This window comes from Chionomys nivalis, chromosome 17 (assembly GCF_950005125.1).
Source record: "Chionomys nivalis chromosome 17, mChiNiv1.1, whole genome shotgun sequence".
Lineage (NCBI taxonomy): Eukaryota > Metazoa > Chordata > Mammalia > Rodentia > Cricetidae > Chionomys > Chionomys nivalis.
This window is the reverse complement of record NC_080102.1, coordinates 35,095,257-35,113,155: the sequence shown is the minus strand read 5'-3', so window position 1 is coordinate 35,113,155 and position 17,899 is coordinate 35,095,257. Positions and strand designations below refer to the sequence as shown.

Below are 17,899 nucleotides of genomic sequence, written 5' to 3'. Positions count from 1 at the left end.
GTTACACATAGAAACCCTGTCTCAAAAAACAAACAATCAAAACCTGTAAAATTGTGTGTGTTTTTGCACCATATGTGTGTAGTGCCCACAAACCAGACGAGGGCATTGGATCCCCTGAAATTGGAATTATGAACAGCTTTAAGATGGGACTGGGGAGATTGCTCTGATGTTGGGAGTATTGGCTGCTCTTTCTAGAGAACCCAGGTCCAATTCCCAGTACCCACATAGCAACTCATAACTGTCTATAACTCCAATTCCAGGGGTTCTGACACCCTCACACAGACACACATTCAGGCACAATAATGCACATAAAATAGATAAAAATAAATAAACCATTAAAAAAAATAAACAGCTGTGAGCCATCATGTGGGCACTGAGAGTCAAACCCGGGTCCTCTGGAAGAGCAGCCAGTCTCAAAACCACTGAGCTGCCTCTCCAACCCATGTAAATCCTCTTAAAATAACTAAAATAGGTGGATTTAGTGGTTAGGGTTTTCAGCCTGAGGCTAGTTTCTTCATTATTTTAAATTTAATTTTAATTTATATACCTGTGTGCATACAGGAACCAGTGAAGGCCAGAGGCATTGGATGCCCTGGAGCCGCATTTACAGGTAATTCTGCCTGACTTGGTGCTATGAACTAAACTCAGGTCCTCTGCAAAAGGAGGGAGTCACTCTGAACACTGAGCCATCTCTCTGATAAGCCCCAAAGGCGTTTCCTAGTCCACAGTACTATACCAGTGTAAAGCCAGTCTCAGAAGCCTGAGATGGCAGAGAACAGCCTGGCAGCAATGGCACACGCCTTTAATCTCAGTACTCTGAGGCAGAGGCAGGTGGATCTCTTGAATTCAAGTCTAGCCTGGTCAACAGAGTGAGTTCCAGGACAGCCAAGGCTATACAGAGAAACCCTATCTCAAAAAAGAAAAAAAACAGAGAACAGATTTTGGTCCTGGCAAACAAACCAGAAATTTGGGGGAAATTCTTGAAGAGAGGAAGCTAGAAAGAGTAAATCCCCAAATCTTCATGTAAAATATTCAGAAATTATTAGCTGATAACAAAACTTTGCTACAAAGACACTAGAGCACTCAGTAAAATACCAGCAGTTAGAATCTGGGTAAACTAGGCAGAGTGTCTAGTTGCTTCCCGTTGAGAACACTTGTGCTTTGGATCCAGCCAACATGAGAAAATCACTCTTCAGAAGAACATAACCCCTAAAGCAACCAGAAAAAGATAATACAAATAAGTATATCTAACAAGCCAATAGAGAAGTTACAACAGATTGCTTTAAAAAAAAAATTGGGGGGCTGGCAGGGATGGCTTTAGTGGGTGAAGGCACTTGCCACCAAGCCTTTATGACCTAAATTTAAACCCTCCTGGGAGTCACACAGAAAGAACTGACTTCCCAGGTTATCCTTTATCCTCCAGTCCTGCACATGTGCACCGTGCCATGAATTCTCAAGCAAACTAAGTATAGGAATTATAGGCATTCATCACCATTCCTGACGACAAGCCACATCCACCCCTTTGTTTTGTTTTGTTTTGTTTGTTTTTGTTTTTTGAGCAGGGCTTCTCTGTGTAGCCCTGTCCTGGAACTCATTCTGTAAGTCATGCTGGCCTCAAACTCAAGAGGTCTGCCCACCTGTGCTCCATAGTGCTGGGATTAAAGGTGTACATCACTACTGCCTAGCACAAAAATGAAAACTCTTAAACTCATGAAAATAAAAAGATGGGGGAAAACATTTCCATGAAAACATCAACCATAAGGAAGCTAAAATGGTGTGGCTTCTTGTCTTTTGACCAAAATCAAGTGTGGAAAACTAAAACAGTGACAGCAATACACACAAAACAGACTCAGGACTAGGCTGTAGACCAGGCTAGCCCCCAAAATAGACTCAGGACCAGGCTGTAGACCAGGCTGGCCCCCAAAATAGACTCAGGACCAGGCTGTAGACCAGGCTGGCCCCCAAAATAGACTCAGGACTAGGCTGTAGACCAGGCTGGCCCCCAAAATAGACTCAGGACTAGGCTGTAGACCAGGCTGGCCCCTAACTCAGAGCCTTGTACCTCTGCCTCTCAAGTACTGGGAGTAAGAATGTGCCTCACCACACCTGGTTGACAGACATACATTTCAGAGCTGGAGAGCTGACTCAGTGATGAAGAGTCCTCTTCCAGCAGACCCATGTTTGGCGGCTCACAGGGCCTTGTTAGGTACTGCATTCACATACACAAACCATGAATACATATATAACCTGAAATAAATAAAATCTCTTTTTGAGATGTCCAAGTAGTTGGGAAGGAGTGAGTATGAGACAGAGTGGTACTGTGCTTCTGTAACCCAGAACTGGAGCAGGATGACAGAGTTAAAGGCTGGGCTGGAGAGGTGGCTCAGCAACTGACAGCCTGGCCTGCAGAGGGAGCTCCTGGACAGCTAGGGCTACACAGAGACACTATCTCAGAACACCAGAGAGAGAACACCATATATAAATATTAGGAGAAGAAAGCTGAAGCAAACCTTTGTGACTTTTGTTTTCAGGCAGGATCTCACATAGTATCCTAGACGGTTGCACACTTACTGTGTAGCCCAGCCTGGCCTCGAGCTTATAGCCCTCCTGCCTCAATCTAATGAGTGCTGGGCACTGAATCCCTGTACCACCATGCCCAGTTTAGAAGTTCATAAACTTTAAGTGTTTAAACTGGAAAGGAAAGTGGTAGGTACTTGCCTCATATTCATAAGGCTTTGGGCTCAAACTGCAACACAGAAAGAAATAAAAAGGAAGAAAAGGTTTAAATCAGTAATGTAAACTTTCATCTTAAACTATTGAAGGTCCAGCAAGATGACTAGCTAGTAAAACACCTGCTGCCAGGCCTGCCTACCGAATACCTAACTCGTATTCTTTGGTTTTCTTGTCCCTAGATTCACCGCGCCTCAGGCAGAGCTCTATGAAGCTGTTCTAGAGATCCAGAGAGCGTGTTTGACACTGTGCTCCCCTGGGACAAGCTTGGAGAACATCTACAGCACAATGATAGCACTAATGGGGCAGAAGCTTAAAGATCTGGGGATTGTGAAGAACAGCAAAGAAAACACCTTCAAGGTACCTTCCTCCTCTTCACCCAGTCCTTGAGAACAGCCAACACACTGCTCAATTTTTTGTTTGTTTGTTTGGTTGGTTTTTTGTTTTTCTCTTCTTTTTCAAGACAGGGTATCTCTGTAGCTTTGGTGCCAGTCCTAGAACTAACTTTTTTTTTTTTTTTCGTTTTTCAAGACAGGGTTTCTCTGTGATTTGGAGCCTGTCCTGAAACTAGCTCTTGTAGACCAGGCTGGTCTCGAACTCACAGAGATCCGCCTGCCTCTGCCTCCCAAGTGCTGGGATTAAAGGCATGCGCCACCACCGCCCTTTTTTTTTTTTTTTTTGGGGGGGGGGGGATTTTTCGAGACAAGGTTTCTCCGTAGCTTTTGGTTCCTGTCCTGGAACTAGATCTTGTAGACCAAGCTGGCCTCAAACTCACAGAGTGCTGGGTTTAAAGGTGTGCATCACCACCGCCCAACTCAGTTTTTACCCTTCTTAATAAAGCTACAAAACTTAGACACTGTCTTTGCATTTCCTTGTAAAATGGATTTAGCTTTAACATGGATTAAAACAAAGGAAATTGATGCTTACTTTTGCCAGTAGGTGGCAGCACGTTCTGATTCATGGTCTGCTATAGGACTAGTGTAGTCCTCAGAAAACAGAAAATGAAGTCTGTACAGGCAGGGTGGGAAGGAAGCAAACAAGGAGAGAATTTTTTTTTTTTTTTTTTTTGGTTTTTCGAGACAGGGTTTCTCTGTGGTTTTGGAGCCTGTCCTGGAACTAGCTCTTGTAGACCAGGCTGGTCTCGAACTCACAGAGATCCGCCTGCCTCTGCCTCCCAAGTGCTGGGATTAAAGGCGTGCGCCACCACCGCCCGGCTACAAGGAGAGAATGTTAACTCCTAAACCTTTCCTGGGAATTCTGGGGATCAGAGGGGAGACTGTTTATTGATTCAGTTACATTATTGAGATTTTAGCAAAATGCCCAAGGGTTACACCTGTAATGGGTTTTGTCTGTATCTAAATGTAATGGTATCCATTATAATTGCAAAAACCTGAGTCACACAAGCATTGGACATCTTCCATCTCCAATTTTAGAATTCCAGGATTCCTATTGTCAAAAAAAAAAGAAGAAGAAGAAGAAGAAGTTACAAATTCCCTGTGCCAGGCCAGGCCAGCAAATATTTAACTAACTGTTAGAATTATCCAAGCCAATAAATATACAATCATGCCTATTCCACAATTTGATTTGGAATACTTAGGATTTCCGGAATAGGCTACCCAAAAGAGATGTGTGAGTTATATCTTTTTTATTTCACTGATGGCAGGGACAAGATCTCATAACCTGGGCTGGTCTTAAATTCCTGATTCTCCTGTTTCCACCCACCAAGAACTGGGATTCAAAGTGTGTGCTCATAGTTTGTATCTTCCTTTTTTGTTTGTTTGTTTGGTTGGTTGGTTGGTTGGTTGGTTGGTTGGTTTTTCAAGACAGGGTTGCTCTGTATAAGTTCAGGCTGTCTTGGAAGTCCTGTTGTAGACCAGGCTGGCCTTACATTCACTGAGATCTGCCTCCCAGGTACTGGGATTAAAGGCCTGCACCACCACTGCTCTGCATATCTTCCCTGTATGACTTGAAAGGATAACATATAACATTGCTGCCTTCCTTTCCCCAAAAAGATTTTTTTCTCCCCTGTGCTAGGGATGAAACTGAAGACTCCTCAAATGACTCCTCAATTTGCATATGGTAGGCAAATACCACTGAGCTATAGCCTTGTCCCGAAACTGATTCTGTTTATCAGTTATTACTGGTTTTCCTTAGCCTGTGTATAATAAATTTAACAGTGGGATGGAAGGCAGCATGGTAAGTATGCTGATGGCACAGTTTGCCAGGCATGAATGTGGCTCAGCGAGTAAAGTGATTTCTGATGCAAGTATGAGGACCTGAGTTCAGATCCCCAGCATCCACGTGAAAAAGAAGGTGTAGAAGCTGAAGAGATGACTCAGGCTGCTCTTCCACAGGACCCAGGTTGCCAGCAACACATAGAGGGTTATGAACATTTGTAACTGCAGTTCTAAGGGATCTGATACCCTCTTCGGGTCTTTGAGGACACTAGGTGCGTACAGAGTACACATACATACATGCAGGCATACACTCATACTAGTAATATTAAAAAAATTGTTTGTTGGTTTTTTTTGTTTGTTTGTTTGTTTTTTGGTTTGTTTTTTTTTTGTTTGTTTTGTTTTTTTTTTGGTTTTTTGAGACAGGGTTTCTCTGTGGCTTTGGAGCCTGTCCTGGAACTAGCTCTGTAGACCAGGCTGGTCTCGAACTCACAGAGATCCGCCTGCCTCTGCCTCCCAAGTGCTGGGATTAAAGGCATGCGCCACCATCGCCCGGCCTCATTTGTTTGTTTTTCACGACTGAGTTTCTCTGTGTAACTGGAACTCTGTCCTGGAACTCGCTTGGTAGACCAGGGTGGCCTCAAACTCACTGAGATCCACCTGCCTCTGTCTCCCAGCATTCCAAGGCAGAGGCAAATGGATCTCTGTGCGTTCCAGGACAGCCTGGTCTACAGAGCAAATTCCAGGACAGCCCCGGCTACACAGAGACCCTGTCTCTTTAAAAAACATAGCAGCCTCTTTCCATGATCCTGGCACTAGGCAGTGGAGACTGGAGCAACCTCTGTGGACTTGCTCACCCCTAATCTAGCCAGCCAGTGAGCTACAAGCTCATCAAGAAAAGGGATGACAAGGTAGTTCCATGTATAAAAAGTCACATGCCACCAAGCCTGATGGCCTGAGTTCATTCCCCAGAATGTACATAGCAGGAGGAGAGAACAGGTTGTGTTCTTACCTCCACACACATTAGACATGAACACCCACACAAGAACACAACCGACCAGCCAGCCAATCAAGAAACAAGGTGAAGTTCTGTAGAGGAAGACAGCCACTGTCGACTCTGGCTTCAGTAGGCACACTCATGCATCTGTGTACCTGTACACAAGTGCACACACTGGCATCCCACACACTCTTGCACACAGCACAACACACCACACTCCCCCAAAAAAGTTGCAGTTTGTCCGGTCTCTCGAGTATTAATCCAAGGCTAGGTTAACTGGCAGTTACTAACACCACATCTCATCGATTTGTCCATGCCAACTTTTCCCTGTAAGAGCTCGCTGCCCTAAGAACACTGTGCAAATATCTTTTCCAGGCTGCTCGGAAATACTGCCCTCACCATGTTGGCCATTACCTTGGAATGGATGTCCATGACACTCCAGACATGCCTCGTTCACTCCCTCTGCAGCCTGGTATGGTGATCACAATTGAACCAGGTGAGGGATGGCTTAACCTTGAAGTGTGCATTGCTACTTTTCTCTTTGTAGCTTTGGAGCGTGTCCTGGACTAGCTCTTGTAGACCAGGCTAGCCTTGAACTTACAGAGATCTGCCTACCTCTGCCTCCCGAGTGCTGGGATTAAAGGTGTGTGCCACCACCGCCCGGGTACATTGCTACTTTTATTTACAGAATATAAAATATTTAGGTTTGTCTTGAGTTTTCTCACTTAGGATCATACGGTTTGTTTAATTTGACTCCTCAAATGAACATCAGATGGCAAATACTTTCTGTAAGTTGATATCAAGAAACAAATTTTTGGGGGGTGGAGAGATGGCTCAGAGGTTAAGAGCATTGCCTGCTCTTCCAAAGGTCCTGAGTTCAATTCCCAGCAACCACATGGTGGCTCACAACTATCTGTGATGAGGTCTGGTGCCCTCTTCTGGACTTCAGGCATACACGCAGAAAGAATATTGTATACATAATAAATAAATAAATATTTAAAAAAAAAAAGAAACAAATTTTTTTAATCCTGCCTTTGCCATGGTCAACTTGTGATAGTTTCACAGTAGTGGTGGGTCGCAGCATCCCGCTACCTACAGTGAACTGTCCACCCTCATCCCACAGAGTTACCTGACTCAAGCGAATGCCTGTTGAGCAAGTGGAAAAGTCAAGTTGTGGTCACAGTGAGGTGCAAGGGCTGGTAGGAGAGTCTGACTATTAAAAAAATTGATGATTCTTAGACCAGGACCCAGAGTTTGAAAATTAGGTGTATTATGACTGATAAAGGCTTTTTGCATTGTTTGTTGATTTGTTTTTGGGTTTTTGTTGGGGGGGGGTTGGTTTGGGGGGATTGGGGGTTTTTGGTTTTTTGTTGTTGTTATTTGTTTCTTGGTTTTTGTTTTGTTTTGTTTTTTGCTTTTCAAGACAGGCTTTCTCTATGTAACAGCCCTGACTATCCTGGAACTCTGTAGACCAAGCTGGTCTAGAAACCACAGAAATCCACCTGCATCTGCCTTCTGAGTGCTGGGATTAAAGGCGTGCACCACCACTGCCAGTCAAATTAGTGACTTTCTTAAACTACTACACCATGACAGAATCGTGATTGGTATTACTATAGTTGAATGCAATCTGTAGTCTACTAAACAAAATGGCTGTAACAGTAGTAATCCTAACTAATGACCGCCACCTTGACTGAGCTTCCTGTACACAGCTCTCTTGTCTGTAGTAGTTCATTTAATTCCTACCACTTCGAAATAGTGCACTGAAGATCCGTCAGTTGAAGGAACTGTAACAGAGGTGAACATGCTTCTGGTTACTGTCACTGGTCACACACAACCTGTTTCTCTTCTTTAGGCATTTACATTCCTGAGGATGACAGAGACGCACCAGAGAAGTTTCGCGGTCTCGGAGTACGGATTGAGGATGATGTGGTGGTGACTCAGGACTCACCTCTTATCCTTTCTGAAGATTGTCCCAAAGAGATGAATGACATTGAACAGATCTGCAGCAGGACCTCATGACCACCACTGTCGCTGTCACATCTCAGGTCCCAGACTGGCGTCCTGCCTATGTGTGTAGTCAGCGTCTCTGTGGCGGATTAGACACAGGTTCTGTGGGGAGTACACAGCTATATGAGTGGATGTCCTTATATATCAGGACATTTTCATGTTAGGTAGATGTAAATCTGGGAAGGTAAATTCTGGAACAGTCTGTTTCTAGGACTTTAGTGACAGTAATTCTGGAAAGCTAGTGGTCAAGGAAGTTTAACATGTGGATGTAAAGTACGGTTTTGGTTGTGCATACCCATGCATTCCAGTTAACACATTCAGCAGAAAACTTGTCTTCAGGTTCTCCCTTTCCTCACTTCTGCTGAGATACACTTAGTATCCTAGATACTTGTGTGATGCTTGTGTTTTTACTCTTCACCAATGCCTGCCTGTGCTAAAAGCTACCTGTCAGTGTTCCAGGTGGCCAATACCTATCCTCCGTGATCTCTGCCTCCCCAGCCAAGCTCCATACATCTTCTGGGACCTCTCAGGCTCAGGGAGCATGCGTGTCCTGCAGTCTTTCCATTCAGCCACAGTACAGCAACACCAGCCAGCCAACAAAAGAGTCTCGGGTCTTTCTTGCCATTCGGTTGTCCAGCACCTGGAAAGTGCCTAGGTTTTTAAAGGGGATTCTTTTTCAAACATCCACCTTCCTGTCCTTCGTAGGTTCTTTTCTTAGACAAAATGTCACTGTGCCTCAGATCCTTCACAGGCTGCTTTCCTTTGTGACAGGCTCTTGAGGTAGTTCAGGCTGGCCTCAGACTACCAGTCTTCCTGCACCCGCCCATTTTTACAGGGGTTTTGTGGGGATTTTGGTTGGTTGGTTGTTGGGTTGGTTGGTTGGTTGGTTGGTTAGTTGGTTGGATAGTTGATTTTTCTTTTTTTTTTTTTGGTTTTTCGAGACAGGGTTTCTCTGTGGTTTTGGAGCCTGTCCTGGAACTAGCTCTTGTAGACCAGGCTGGTCTCCAACTCACAGAGATCCACCTGCCTCTGCCTCCCCAGTGCTGGGATTAAAGGCGTGCACCACCACCGCCCGGCTAGTTGATTTTTCAAGACAGGGTTTCTCTGTGTAGCCCTAGCTGTCCTGGAACCCTCTTTATAGACCAGGCTGACCTTGAATCTAAGAGATCCGCCTCCATCTGCCTCCCTGCTAAGATTAAAGGCCTGCACCACCACCTCCCAGCCTTTTGCCAGTTCCCTTGAACTGGCTATGTATGTCAAATCATCATGATAGGACTCAGTCTAGGTAACAGCCCTGGCTCTCCTGTACACCAGGCTAGCCTCGAACTCACAGAAATCCAGCTGTCTCTGCCTCTGAAGTGCTGGGATTAAAGGTGAGTTCCATGTGTCCACTTCCTACTCTAAGCTAGGGTGGCATAGCAATGACAAAGAGTCATGTTTCAATACAGCATCAGGTTCGGTTATACAACCCAGCTTGCATGGTGAGCAGGGCAGGACTGGATTAATACAAATGCTTTTTTCAAAAGCTCTGTGATAAAGAGACCTTAAGAGCTAGTGTGCTAATTTCTTTTAAATCTGAGTGTGTGCATAATACAGACGACTGTACCCAGACATAGTTCACACACACCTGTCAGCACAGCACTTGCTAGATTGAAGGGGATTGCTGTGAGTTCAAGACTAGCCTAGGCTACAGGGTAAGTCCCTGTTCCAAAGATGAAAACAATAGTAATACAGAGATTGAAAGTAGGAAGTATGGGTCCTGCCTGCTCTCTTGTGCTCATGCAGGTCATAAGTAAAGCATAGTGAGCTCTCCCACCAGTCCAAATGGTACCTTCGCCTCCTTTATAACAATGTTCCCAGAAATTTCTGCCAATTAAACTTGAGTTCTGAGTTGGAGCCAGTACCACAACTGACTAGAAGACTGTAAATGAAAGGATCACTTATTTAATCAGGCAGTGGTGGTGCACACCTTTAATCCCAACACTCAGGAGACAGTGCCAGGCTGGTCTCAGAGTTCGAGGACAGCCTGGTCTGTATAGTGAGTTCCAGGACAACCAGGGTTACAAAGAGAGACCATATCTCAAAAAAAAAAAAAAAAAAAAATTTAAATGGGTGCCCAAGCTGGTGTCATAAAGAACACTACACGGAGAATACGGAGAATTTTTTATGGTGTGGCTAATGGTTTTTATTCTTAACTTCCTGAAGTGACATCTAAAGCCCAAACCTGAATAGACTGTGTAAGTTTTAGACCTTGGTAAATCTTCTTTAAATTGACGTGTTTATGTATTCCTGGGCAATGACATCATAACTCCTACCACTGTAACAGAATCCTGTGGTCATAAACCTCTGGGCTTCTTCCTCCTATGGCCACTGCGGAGCTTTGACTGTCAGTATTGTATGGGTCAGGGGTCACCACTGGACTTCAGGCCCACAGGCCGTGCACCCACCAGAATCCAGAAACTACAATCTTGGTCAACATTTCTTAATGCTTTGTATGAATTTTGTGCAATTATAAGTTCTGTTTGAACAAAATGCTGTTACTCTTTAAGGCCCTATTCAATGACAATGGATGTAGCATTCCCCAATAAAGGGAGTGCACTGTTACTGTCATTTTTTAAATATACTATAAAATAATACAGAATTGTATGGCATGTGTATTTTATTTTAGCCTGTTGGGAGTTTAAATGAAAATTGTCATGATAGGCATGTGTATTTGGACTCTTGGTCTCCCACTAATGGTGCTATTTGGGAGCTTATAGAACCTTGGAAGTAGCCGGGCAGTGGTGGCTCATGCCTTTAATCCCAGCACTCGGGAGGCAGAGGCAGGTGGATCTCTGTGAGTTCGAGACCAGCCTGGCCTACAAGAGCTAGTTCCAGGACAGTCACCAAAGCTACAGAGAGACCCTGTCTCAAAAAAACAAAAAAGGACCTTGGAAGTGGAGCCTTGCTGGAAGAAATATACTCCTGGCAGCAGGCTGTAAGGGTAGAGCCTCATCTCACTTGCTGTTCCCTCCTTGCTTCTTGTGTGGAAGTAACGTGCAGTCAACCAGCAGCTTTCTGCCACCCCTTCACCACCATCTGAACTCTCATTCGGAAATGTAAGCCGAATAAAAATTTCTTATTTGTTTGTTTGTTTTTCAAGTTTCTCGGTGTAGTCCTGGCTGTCCTGGAACTCCTTTGTAGACCAAGTTGGCCCTCAAAGTAAGCATTTCCATAAATTGCTTTTGGTCATAGTGTTCCACCAGAGCAACAGAAGAGTGACTAACACAGGAAAGTGTTTTTTTGTTTTTGTTTGTTTGTTTGTTTTGTTTTGTTTTTTCCGAGACAGGGTTTCTCTGTGGCTTTGGAGCCTGTCCTGGAACTAGCTCTGTAGACCAGGCTGGTCTCAAACTCGCAGAGATTCGCCTGCCTCTGCCTCCCGAGTGCTGGGATTAAAGGCGTGCGCCACCACCGCCCGGCTGGAACTAGCTCTTGTAGACCAGGCTGGCCCCAAACTCACAGAGATCTACCTGCCTCTGCCTCCTGAGGTTTGATTCCCAGTACCCACATAGCAGCTCACAACCATCTGTAACTCCTGTTCAAGGGGCCCCAATACTCTCTTTTGGTCTCTGCTGGCAGGAGTACATGTACAGTGAGCACAGACATACATGCAGACAAAATATAAATATATATTTAATAAGTGTTTTCTTAATAATTTTTTAAATAATTTTCAGCTTGAAATTGTGTCATGGGAGTATAATCCTCACATGCAGGCAGAGGTGGCAAGAGGATCAGTAGTTTAAGGTGCAGGATGGTGGTGGCACATGTCTTTAATCCCAACATTCAGGAGGCAGGTGGATCTCTGAGTTTAAGGGCAGCCTGGTCTACAGACTGAGTTCCAGTACAGGCTTGGCTCCAAAGCTACACAGAGAAACCCTGTCTCAAAAAGACGCTGGGCGGTGGTGGCGCACGCCTTTAATCCCAGTACTTGGGAGGCAGAGGCAGGCGGATCTCTGTGAGTTCGAGGTCAGCCTGGTCTACAAGAGCGAGTTCCAGGACAGGCTCCAAAGCTACAGAGAAACCCTGTCTAAAAACAAACAAACAAAAAACCCCACAAAACTAAAAAGGAAGGAAGGAAGGAAGGAAGGAAGGAAGGCAAAGAAATTAATGTGCAAAGCAGGAAAAACAGATCTTGGCCAACTGGAGATACCCTTACAGGTCTCCAGCCCATAGCACCCACACCTTTCAGCCCTCATGAATCTGACTGTGGTGTTGTTAATGAGAATGGCCCCCATAGGCTTATACGCTTGAATGTTTGATTCCCAGTTAATGAAACTGTTTGGGAAGGAGTAGGAGGTCTGTTCTTGTTGAAGGAGATGTGGCCTTGTTGGAGGATATATGTCATTTGGGTGAAATTTGATGTTTCAAAAGCCCAGGCCAGGCCCAGTCTCTGCCTGCGGATCAGCCGCTCTTCCAGCATCATGCCTGTCTGCTTCCCACCATGATGATAATGGACTAACCCTCCGAGACTGTAAACAAGCCCCTGGTTAAATGCTTTCTTTTGTAAGAGTTGCCTTGCAGGTCATGGAGTCTCTTCACAGCAATAAAACTGTAACTAAGACTGGTCTCCTTATCTTCAATGAGTTTATGTTCACCCAAAATCTTCTGCTAAAATAGGTAACCCAAGGATGGTACATCTTCTTGGCCATATTTCCATAAATCTCGGGCTCCTGGTGACAAGTAACAGATAAAGATATTCTCCAAGGTAAACACCATGCCAAGCCCCATCCTGGAAACAGAATTGGTGTCTTCCAAGGCTCTTTGTTTTCCTTTGTAGCCAGTGATTGTTCTGGAACTCTCTCTGTAGACCAGACTGGCCTTGAACTCACAGAGATCCTCCCGCCTCTGCCTCCCCACCTAATTTATTTTCCTTTTTAAATTGCATTTATTTGTTTGTGTGTGAACACATGGGATAAGGAGAGATCAAAGGGCAGTTTGTGGGTGTTAGCTCTCTCATCCATCTACCATGTGGTTCCTGGGAATAGAACTCGTGTCAGCAGGTATCTTCACCTGATAAGCCAAATCACCCACTCTTCTGGAGCAGCTCTTCCAGAGGACCTGGATTCAATTCCTAGCACCCACATGGTCGCTCCCAACTGTTAGTGGACCCAACACCCTCAAGTAGATATACATACAGCCAAAACACCATTGCATGTAAAAAATAAATATATTTGCCGGGCGGTGGTAGCGCACGCCTTTAATCCCAGCACTCGAGAGGCAGGCGGATCTCTGTGAGTTCGAGACCAGCCTGGTCTACAAGAGCTAGTTCCAAGCCGGGCGGTGGTGGCGCACGCCTTTAATCCCAGCACTCGGGAGGCAGAGGCAGGCGGATCTCTGTGAGTTCGAGACCAGCCTGGTCTACAAGAGCTAGTTCCAGGACAGGCTCCAAAACCACAGAGAAACCCTGTCTCGAAAAACCAAAAAAAAAAAAAAAAAAAAAAAAAAAGAGCTAGTTCCAGGACAGGCTCCAAAACCACAGAGAAACCCTGTCTCGAAAAACAAAAAAACAACAACAACAAAAATATATATATATATATATATATATATATTAAAAAAGCTAGGTGGTGGTGGCATATGCCTTTAATCCCAGCACCCTCAGATCTCTGAGTTCGAGGCCCACCTTGTCTGCAGAGTGAGCTCCATCACAACCACACTACATAGAGAAACCTTGTATTGAAGAAAAAAATCTGTTTCCCATCTTTAGGCAGACCATGCCTAAATGCTCAACTATCTAAAATGGCATGATGTAATTGGTAAAGTTGATGTTAATCATACCACTTACCCACTCTCTTATCTCGTGTTGTTGAAACCAGGTCTTTCTATATAACCCAAGCTGGCATGAAACTTCCTGCCTTGGCCTTCCGAATGCTGAATTACATAAATATTCCACCATGCCCAATATAACTATAATCTTTTTTTTTTTTTTTTTTTTTTTTTTTTTGGTTTTTGGCTTTTTAAGACAGGGTTTTTCTGTGGTTTTGGAGCCTGTCCTGAAACTAGCTCTTGTAGACCAGGCTGGTCTCGAACTCACAGAGATCCGCCTGCCTCTGCCTCCCAAGTGCTGGGATTAAAGGCGTGCGCCACCACCGCCTGGCTTATAACTATAATCTTTTTAAAGTTTTCTGTTTTGAGTCAGGGTCTCTCTATGTAGCCCTGGCTATCCTGGCCTTGAACTCAGAGAAATCAACCTGGCTCTGCCTCTGCTGCCCTCTAAGATTAAAGGTGTGTGCTACCACACCTACCATGTGTCCTTAACTATCTGAGCCATCTCTCTAGCCCTCTTTCTTTTACTAGCATAAATTATATATTATAATAATAGAACAACATAATTATACATATAGTTTTATTATGATACTTTCATGTGCTTTTAAAATTTTTATGCATGTGGCTGCTTTGCCTGAATGTGTGTCTATGCACCCCATGTGTGCCTAGCACCTGTGAAAGCAAGAAGGGGATCAGATCCCCTAGAACTGAAGCCGCCATGTGGGTGCTAGCAATAGAACCCTGGTATTCTGGAATAGTCAGTATTACTGACTACTGAACCATCTCTCCAGCCTGGAAATAATGTAGTTTGATTCACCATCCATTATACTCTGTTCTCTTCCTTCCCACTCCTATGGATCTTCCCAGCCAATCTCTTTCTACTTTCATGGGTTTTTGGGAGTGTGTGTGTGTGTGTGTGTGTGTGTGTGTGTGTGTGTGTGTGTGTATACTTAATGAATTTCAAGGCTTACCTACAGGAATATGGGTAGGGGTCAATTGCAGAAGAATGGGCAACTTACTAGTGGCAACATCTCAGATGACAATGTCTCTTCCTTGTCCAGCTATCATGAGCTCCCTGTGGATCCTTGGAGGGGAGCCTCCATGAAGGAATGTTGATGGGCCCAAATTTCTGCAAGCCTTGTGTAGGTAATCACAGCTGCTGAGCACTCCAGGGTGTGATGGCCATGTCCTACCTGGAAGACAGCATTCCACAGCACTCCACCCTTTCATTCGGCTCTTATATTCTCTCACTCCCTCTACCACAGGATTCCCTGAGCCTCAGAGAAGTGATATTGATATCCCATCTAGGAATGAACATTCAACAATCTCTTATCTTCACATTGTCCAATCATGAGTCCCAACATTAACTACTACCTACTGTGAAAAAGCTTCTCTGACCAAAGCTGATAGCAGTGCTAGTCTTTGAGCAAAAACCTATTCAGAAGGCAATTTGACAGGCACATGATGTCCATTTTAGCAAAACAGCAGTAGCATCACCCCTAGGGTTAATAGCCTCTCTAGCTACAGGCTTTTGACCACGTTTACAGTACCCAGTATTAATTCTCTCCAGTGGAACATGTAACTGGAGGTTTCTCCCCACCCACCAGTTCCCAAATAATCACTCTGAGGCTTGATATTAATTACAAACTGTTTGACTCAGTCTTCTTATTAACTAGCTCTTACAGTTTAAGTTAACCTATTTCTGTTAGTCTACATTTTACCACGAGGCTCGTGGCTTGTTACCTCATATCTTGCTTTCCCAGCAGCTGCTAGCATCTCCCCAACTCCGCCTTCTTTCTCCCTGTTTCTGTTTGGATTTCCCGCCTAGCTATATTCTGCCCTGCCATAGGCCCAAACAACCTTCTTTATTAACCAATGGTAATAAAATGTATTCACAGCATACAGAGGGGAATCCCACATCAAATACAGGCGTCAGATCCATTTTTTAGAAAAGCTGATTACCCTAAACAGTCTTACATGGTAGGTTGGTAGTGTGGCACAGACTACTCACAGTGAAGTAACACTGTTTTAATCTTTTTGTTTGTTTGTTTTTTACTGTTTTTGTTTTTCAAGACAGAGTTTCTCTGTAGCTTTTAGAGCCCGTAGACCAGACTGGCCTTGAACCCACAGAGATCCACCTGCCTCTGTCTCCCTTGTGTTGGGATTAAAGGTGTGTGCCACCACCGCCCAGCTGAAGTAACACGGTTAATAACTACTCTTCCCCAGCAGCTTATCCAGACCATGGCAGCATTTATAAAGGAAAGCATTTAACTGGGGCTAGCTTGCAGTTCAGAGGTTTAGTCCATTATCATTATTGTGGGAAGCAGGGCAGACAGGATGCTGGAGCAGGAGCAGCATCTGGATTGGCAGGCAGCAGGAGACTGACACACTCACTGATCAGGCTTGACCATTTAGGACCTCAAAGCCTGCTCCCAGTGACACACTTCCTACAAGAAGGCCATACATCCTTATAGTGCCCCTGTGGACCTACTGGGACCATTTTTATTCAAACCACTATAGTGTGCTCAACTAAACTCAATTCACTACTTAGTTGAGGAAAACCTTAAACTTCTACTCTTGATTTCACATTCTGAGTGATGGAACTAAAGATACCTACTACTAAAGTTTGGTTTTGTAGTACTGAAGATTGAACCCAGGGCTCTGTTGTTTTTTGTTTTGATATGTTTTTCTTTTTTAATATTTATTTATTATGTATACAATATTCTGTCTGTGTGTATGCCTGCTGGCCAGAAGAAGGCACTAGACCTCATTACAGATGGTTGTGAGCCACCATGTGGTTGCTGAGAATTGAACTCAGGACCTTTGGAAGAGCAGGCAATGCTCTTAACCTCAGAGCCATCTCTCCAGCCCCTTGATATGTTTTTCAAGACAGGGTTTCTCTCTGTAGCTTTTGCTATCCTGCAACTTTCTCTCTAGACCAGCATGGCTTCAAATCAAGAGATCCTTCTGCCTCCACCTCCTAAATGCCTGGATTATAGGTGTTTGCCATAGGAGGCAGAATTTGAAATCAGTGTCTGCCTAACCAAGCCTGTCTTTGGTGTGCTGACCACACCTCACCTCACCCTTACACCCTGTAGTGACAGCATCTACAATCCAGAGTAAGTTTTAGTTAGACTGTAGGCAGACATCCCTTTTTTTAATCTCCTTTCTCCCCATAAAAGGGAGGAGGACGCTGCCACCTGCTACTGTTTTTAATCTGTTCATCGTTCTGGTCTGTCTTTAGAACCCCAGTTCTGTTTTTTTGTTTTGTTTTATGAGACAAGGTTTCTCTACACAACAATCCTGGCTGTCCTGGAACTCAGTTCTGTTGACCAGGCTGGCCTCGAACACACAGAAATCTGCCTGTCTCTACCTCCTGAGTACTGGGAGTAAATAAATATGCCATCACCACCCAGCCTCTTCCCTCTCTTCCTAAATCTTTGTATAGTAAGGGATGACAGTGGTCCCCTAATTCTCCTACCTCTCTCTTCCAAGTACTGAAGTAACAAGCATGTGCCGCCACATCCAGATATATGAGAATTATACAGTTATTTGTTTGGTTTGGTCGATTGGTTTTCGAGACAGGGTTTCTCTGTATCCTAGCTGTCCTGGAACTAGCTCCATAGGTCAGGCTGGCCTCGAACTCCCAGAGATACGTCTTCCTCTGCCTCCCAAGTGCTGGGATTCAAGGCATGCGCTGCTGAAACCATCACCTGGCGAGACTTCTACAGTTTAAAGGAGCCCTGAGAACTGCACATAGTGGCAAACACCTTTAAACCCATCACTTGGGAGGCAGAGGCAGGTGGACCACTATGATTTTGAGGATAGCCTTGTCTACAAAGAGAATTCCAGGACAGCAAGGACTACATAGGGAGAACCTGTCTTAAAAATATTAACTAAATAAGTGAGCCCTTAAAACCATCCAAATCCCATTCTAGTGCTGTCGAAGCAAAGGACTGGCTACTTAATGCTGCTTCCATCTTACATTTCTATAATCTATTCTTCACAAAGATTATAAACTAAAAAGTTAAATAAAGCTGGGTGTTCTGGTGCGTGCCTGTAATCCCCTTTCATGTGAGGGTGGAACAAGAAAATTCCAGATCAATATAAACTCCATAGCAAGACTCAGGCTTCTTTAATCCCAGCATTTGAGAAATAGAGACACAAAAATTTCTTGTGAGTTCAAGGC

General features: G+C 44.4%; 1 protein-coding gene across 3 annotated transcripts in view; it reads left to right on the top strand.

Annotated features, from left to right (window-relative positions):
- Positions 1 to 10,534, top strand: part of Xpnpep3 (X-prolyl aminopeptidase 3) — a 52,742-nt gene extending 42,208 nt beyond the window's left edge. For 2 of the 3 annotated variants that reach the window (XM_057792608.1, XM_057792609.1), the window contains 3 exons: positions 2,913 to 3,090; positions 6,277 to 6,397; positions 7,754 to 10,534. In XM_057792608.1, coding sequence (XP_057648591.1) covers positions 2,913 to 3,090; positions 6,277 to 6,397; positions 7,754 to 7,920 — 466 coding nt within the window. In that variant the 3' untranslated portion in view covers positions 7,921 to 10,534. Of the gene's footprint in view, positions 1 to 2,912; positions 3,091 to 6,276; positions 6,398 to 7,753 lie in introns of those variants that run through there. The other variant, XM_057792610.1, reaches the window with a different exon arrangement.
- The last annotated feature ends 7,365 nt before the right edge of the window (positions 10,535 to 17,899 follow it).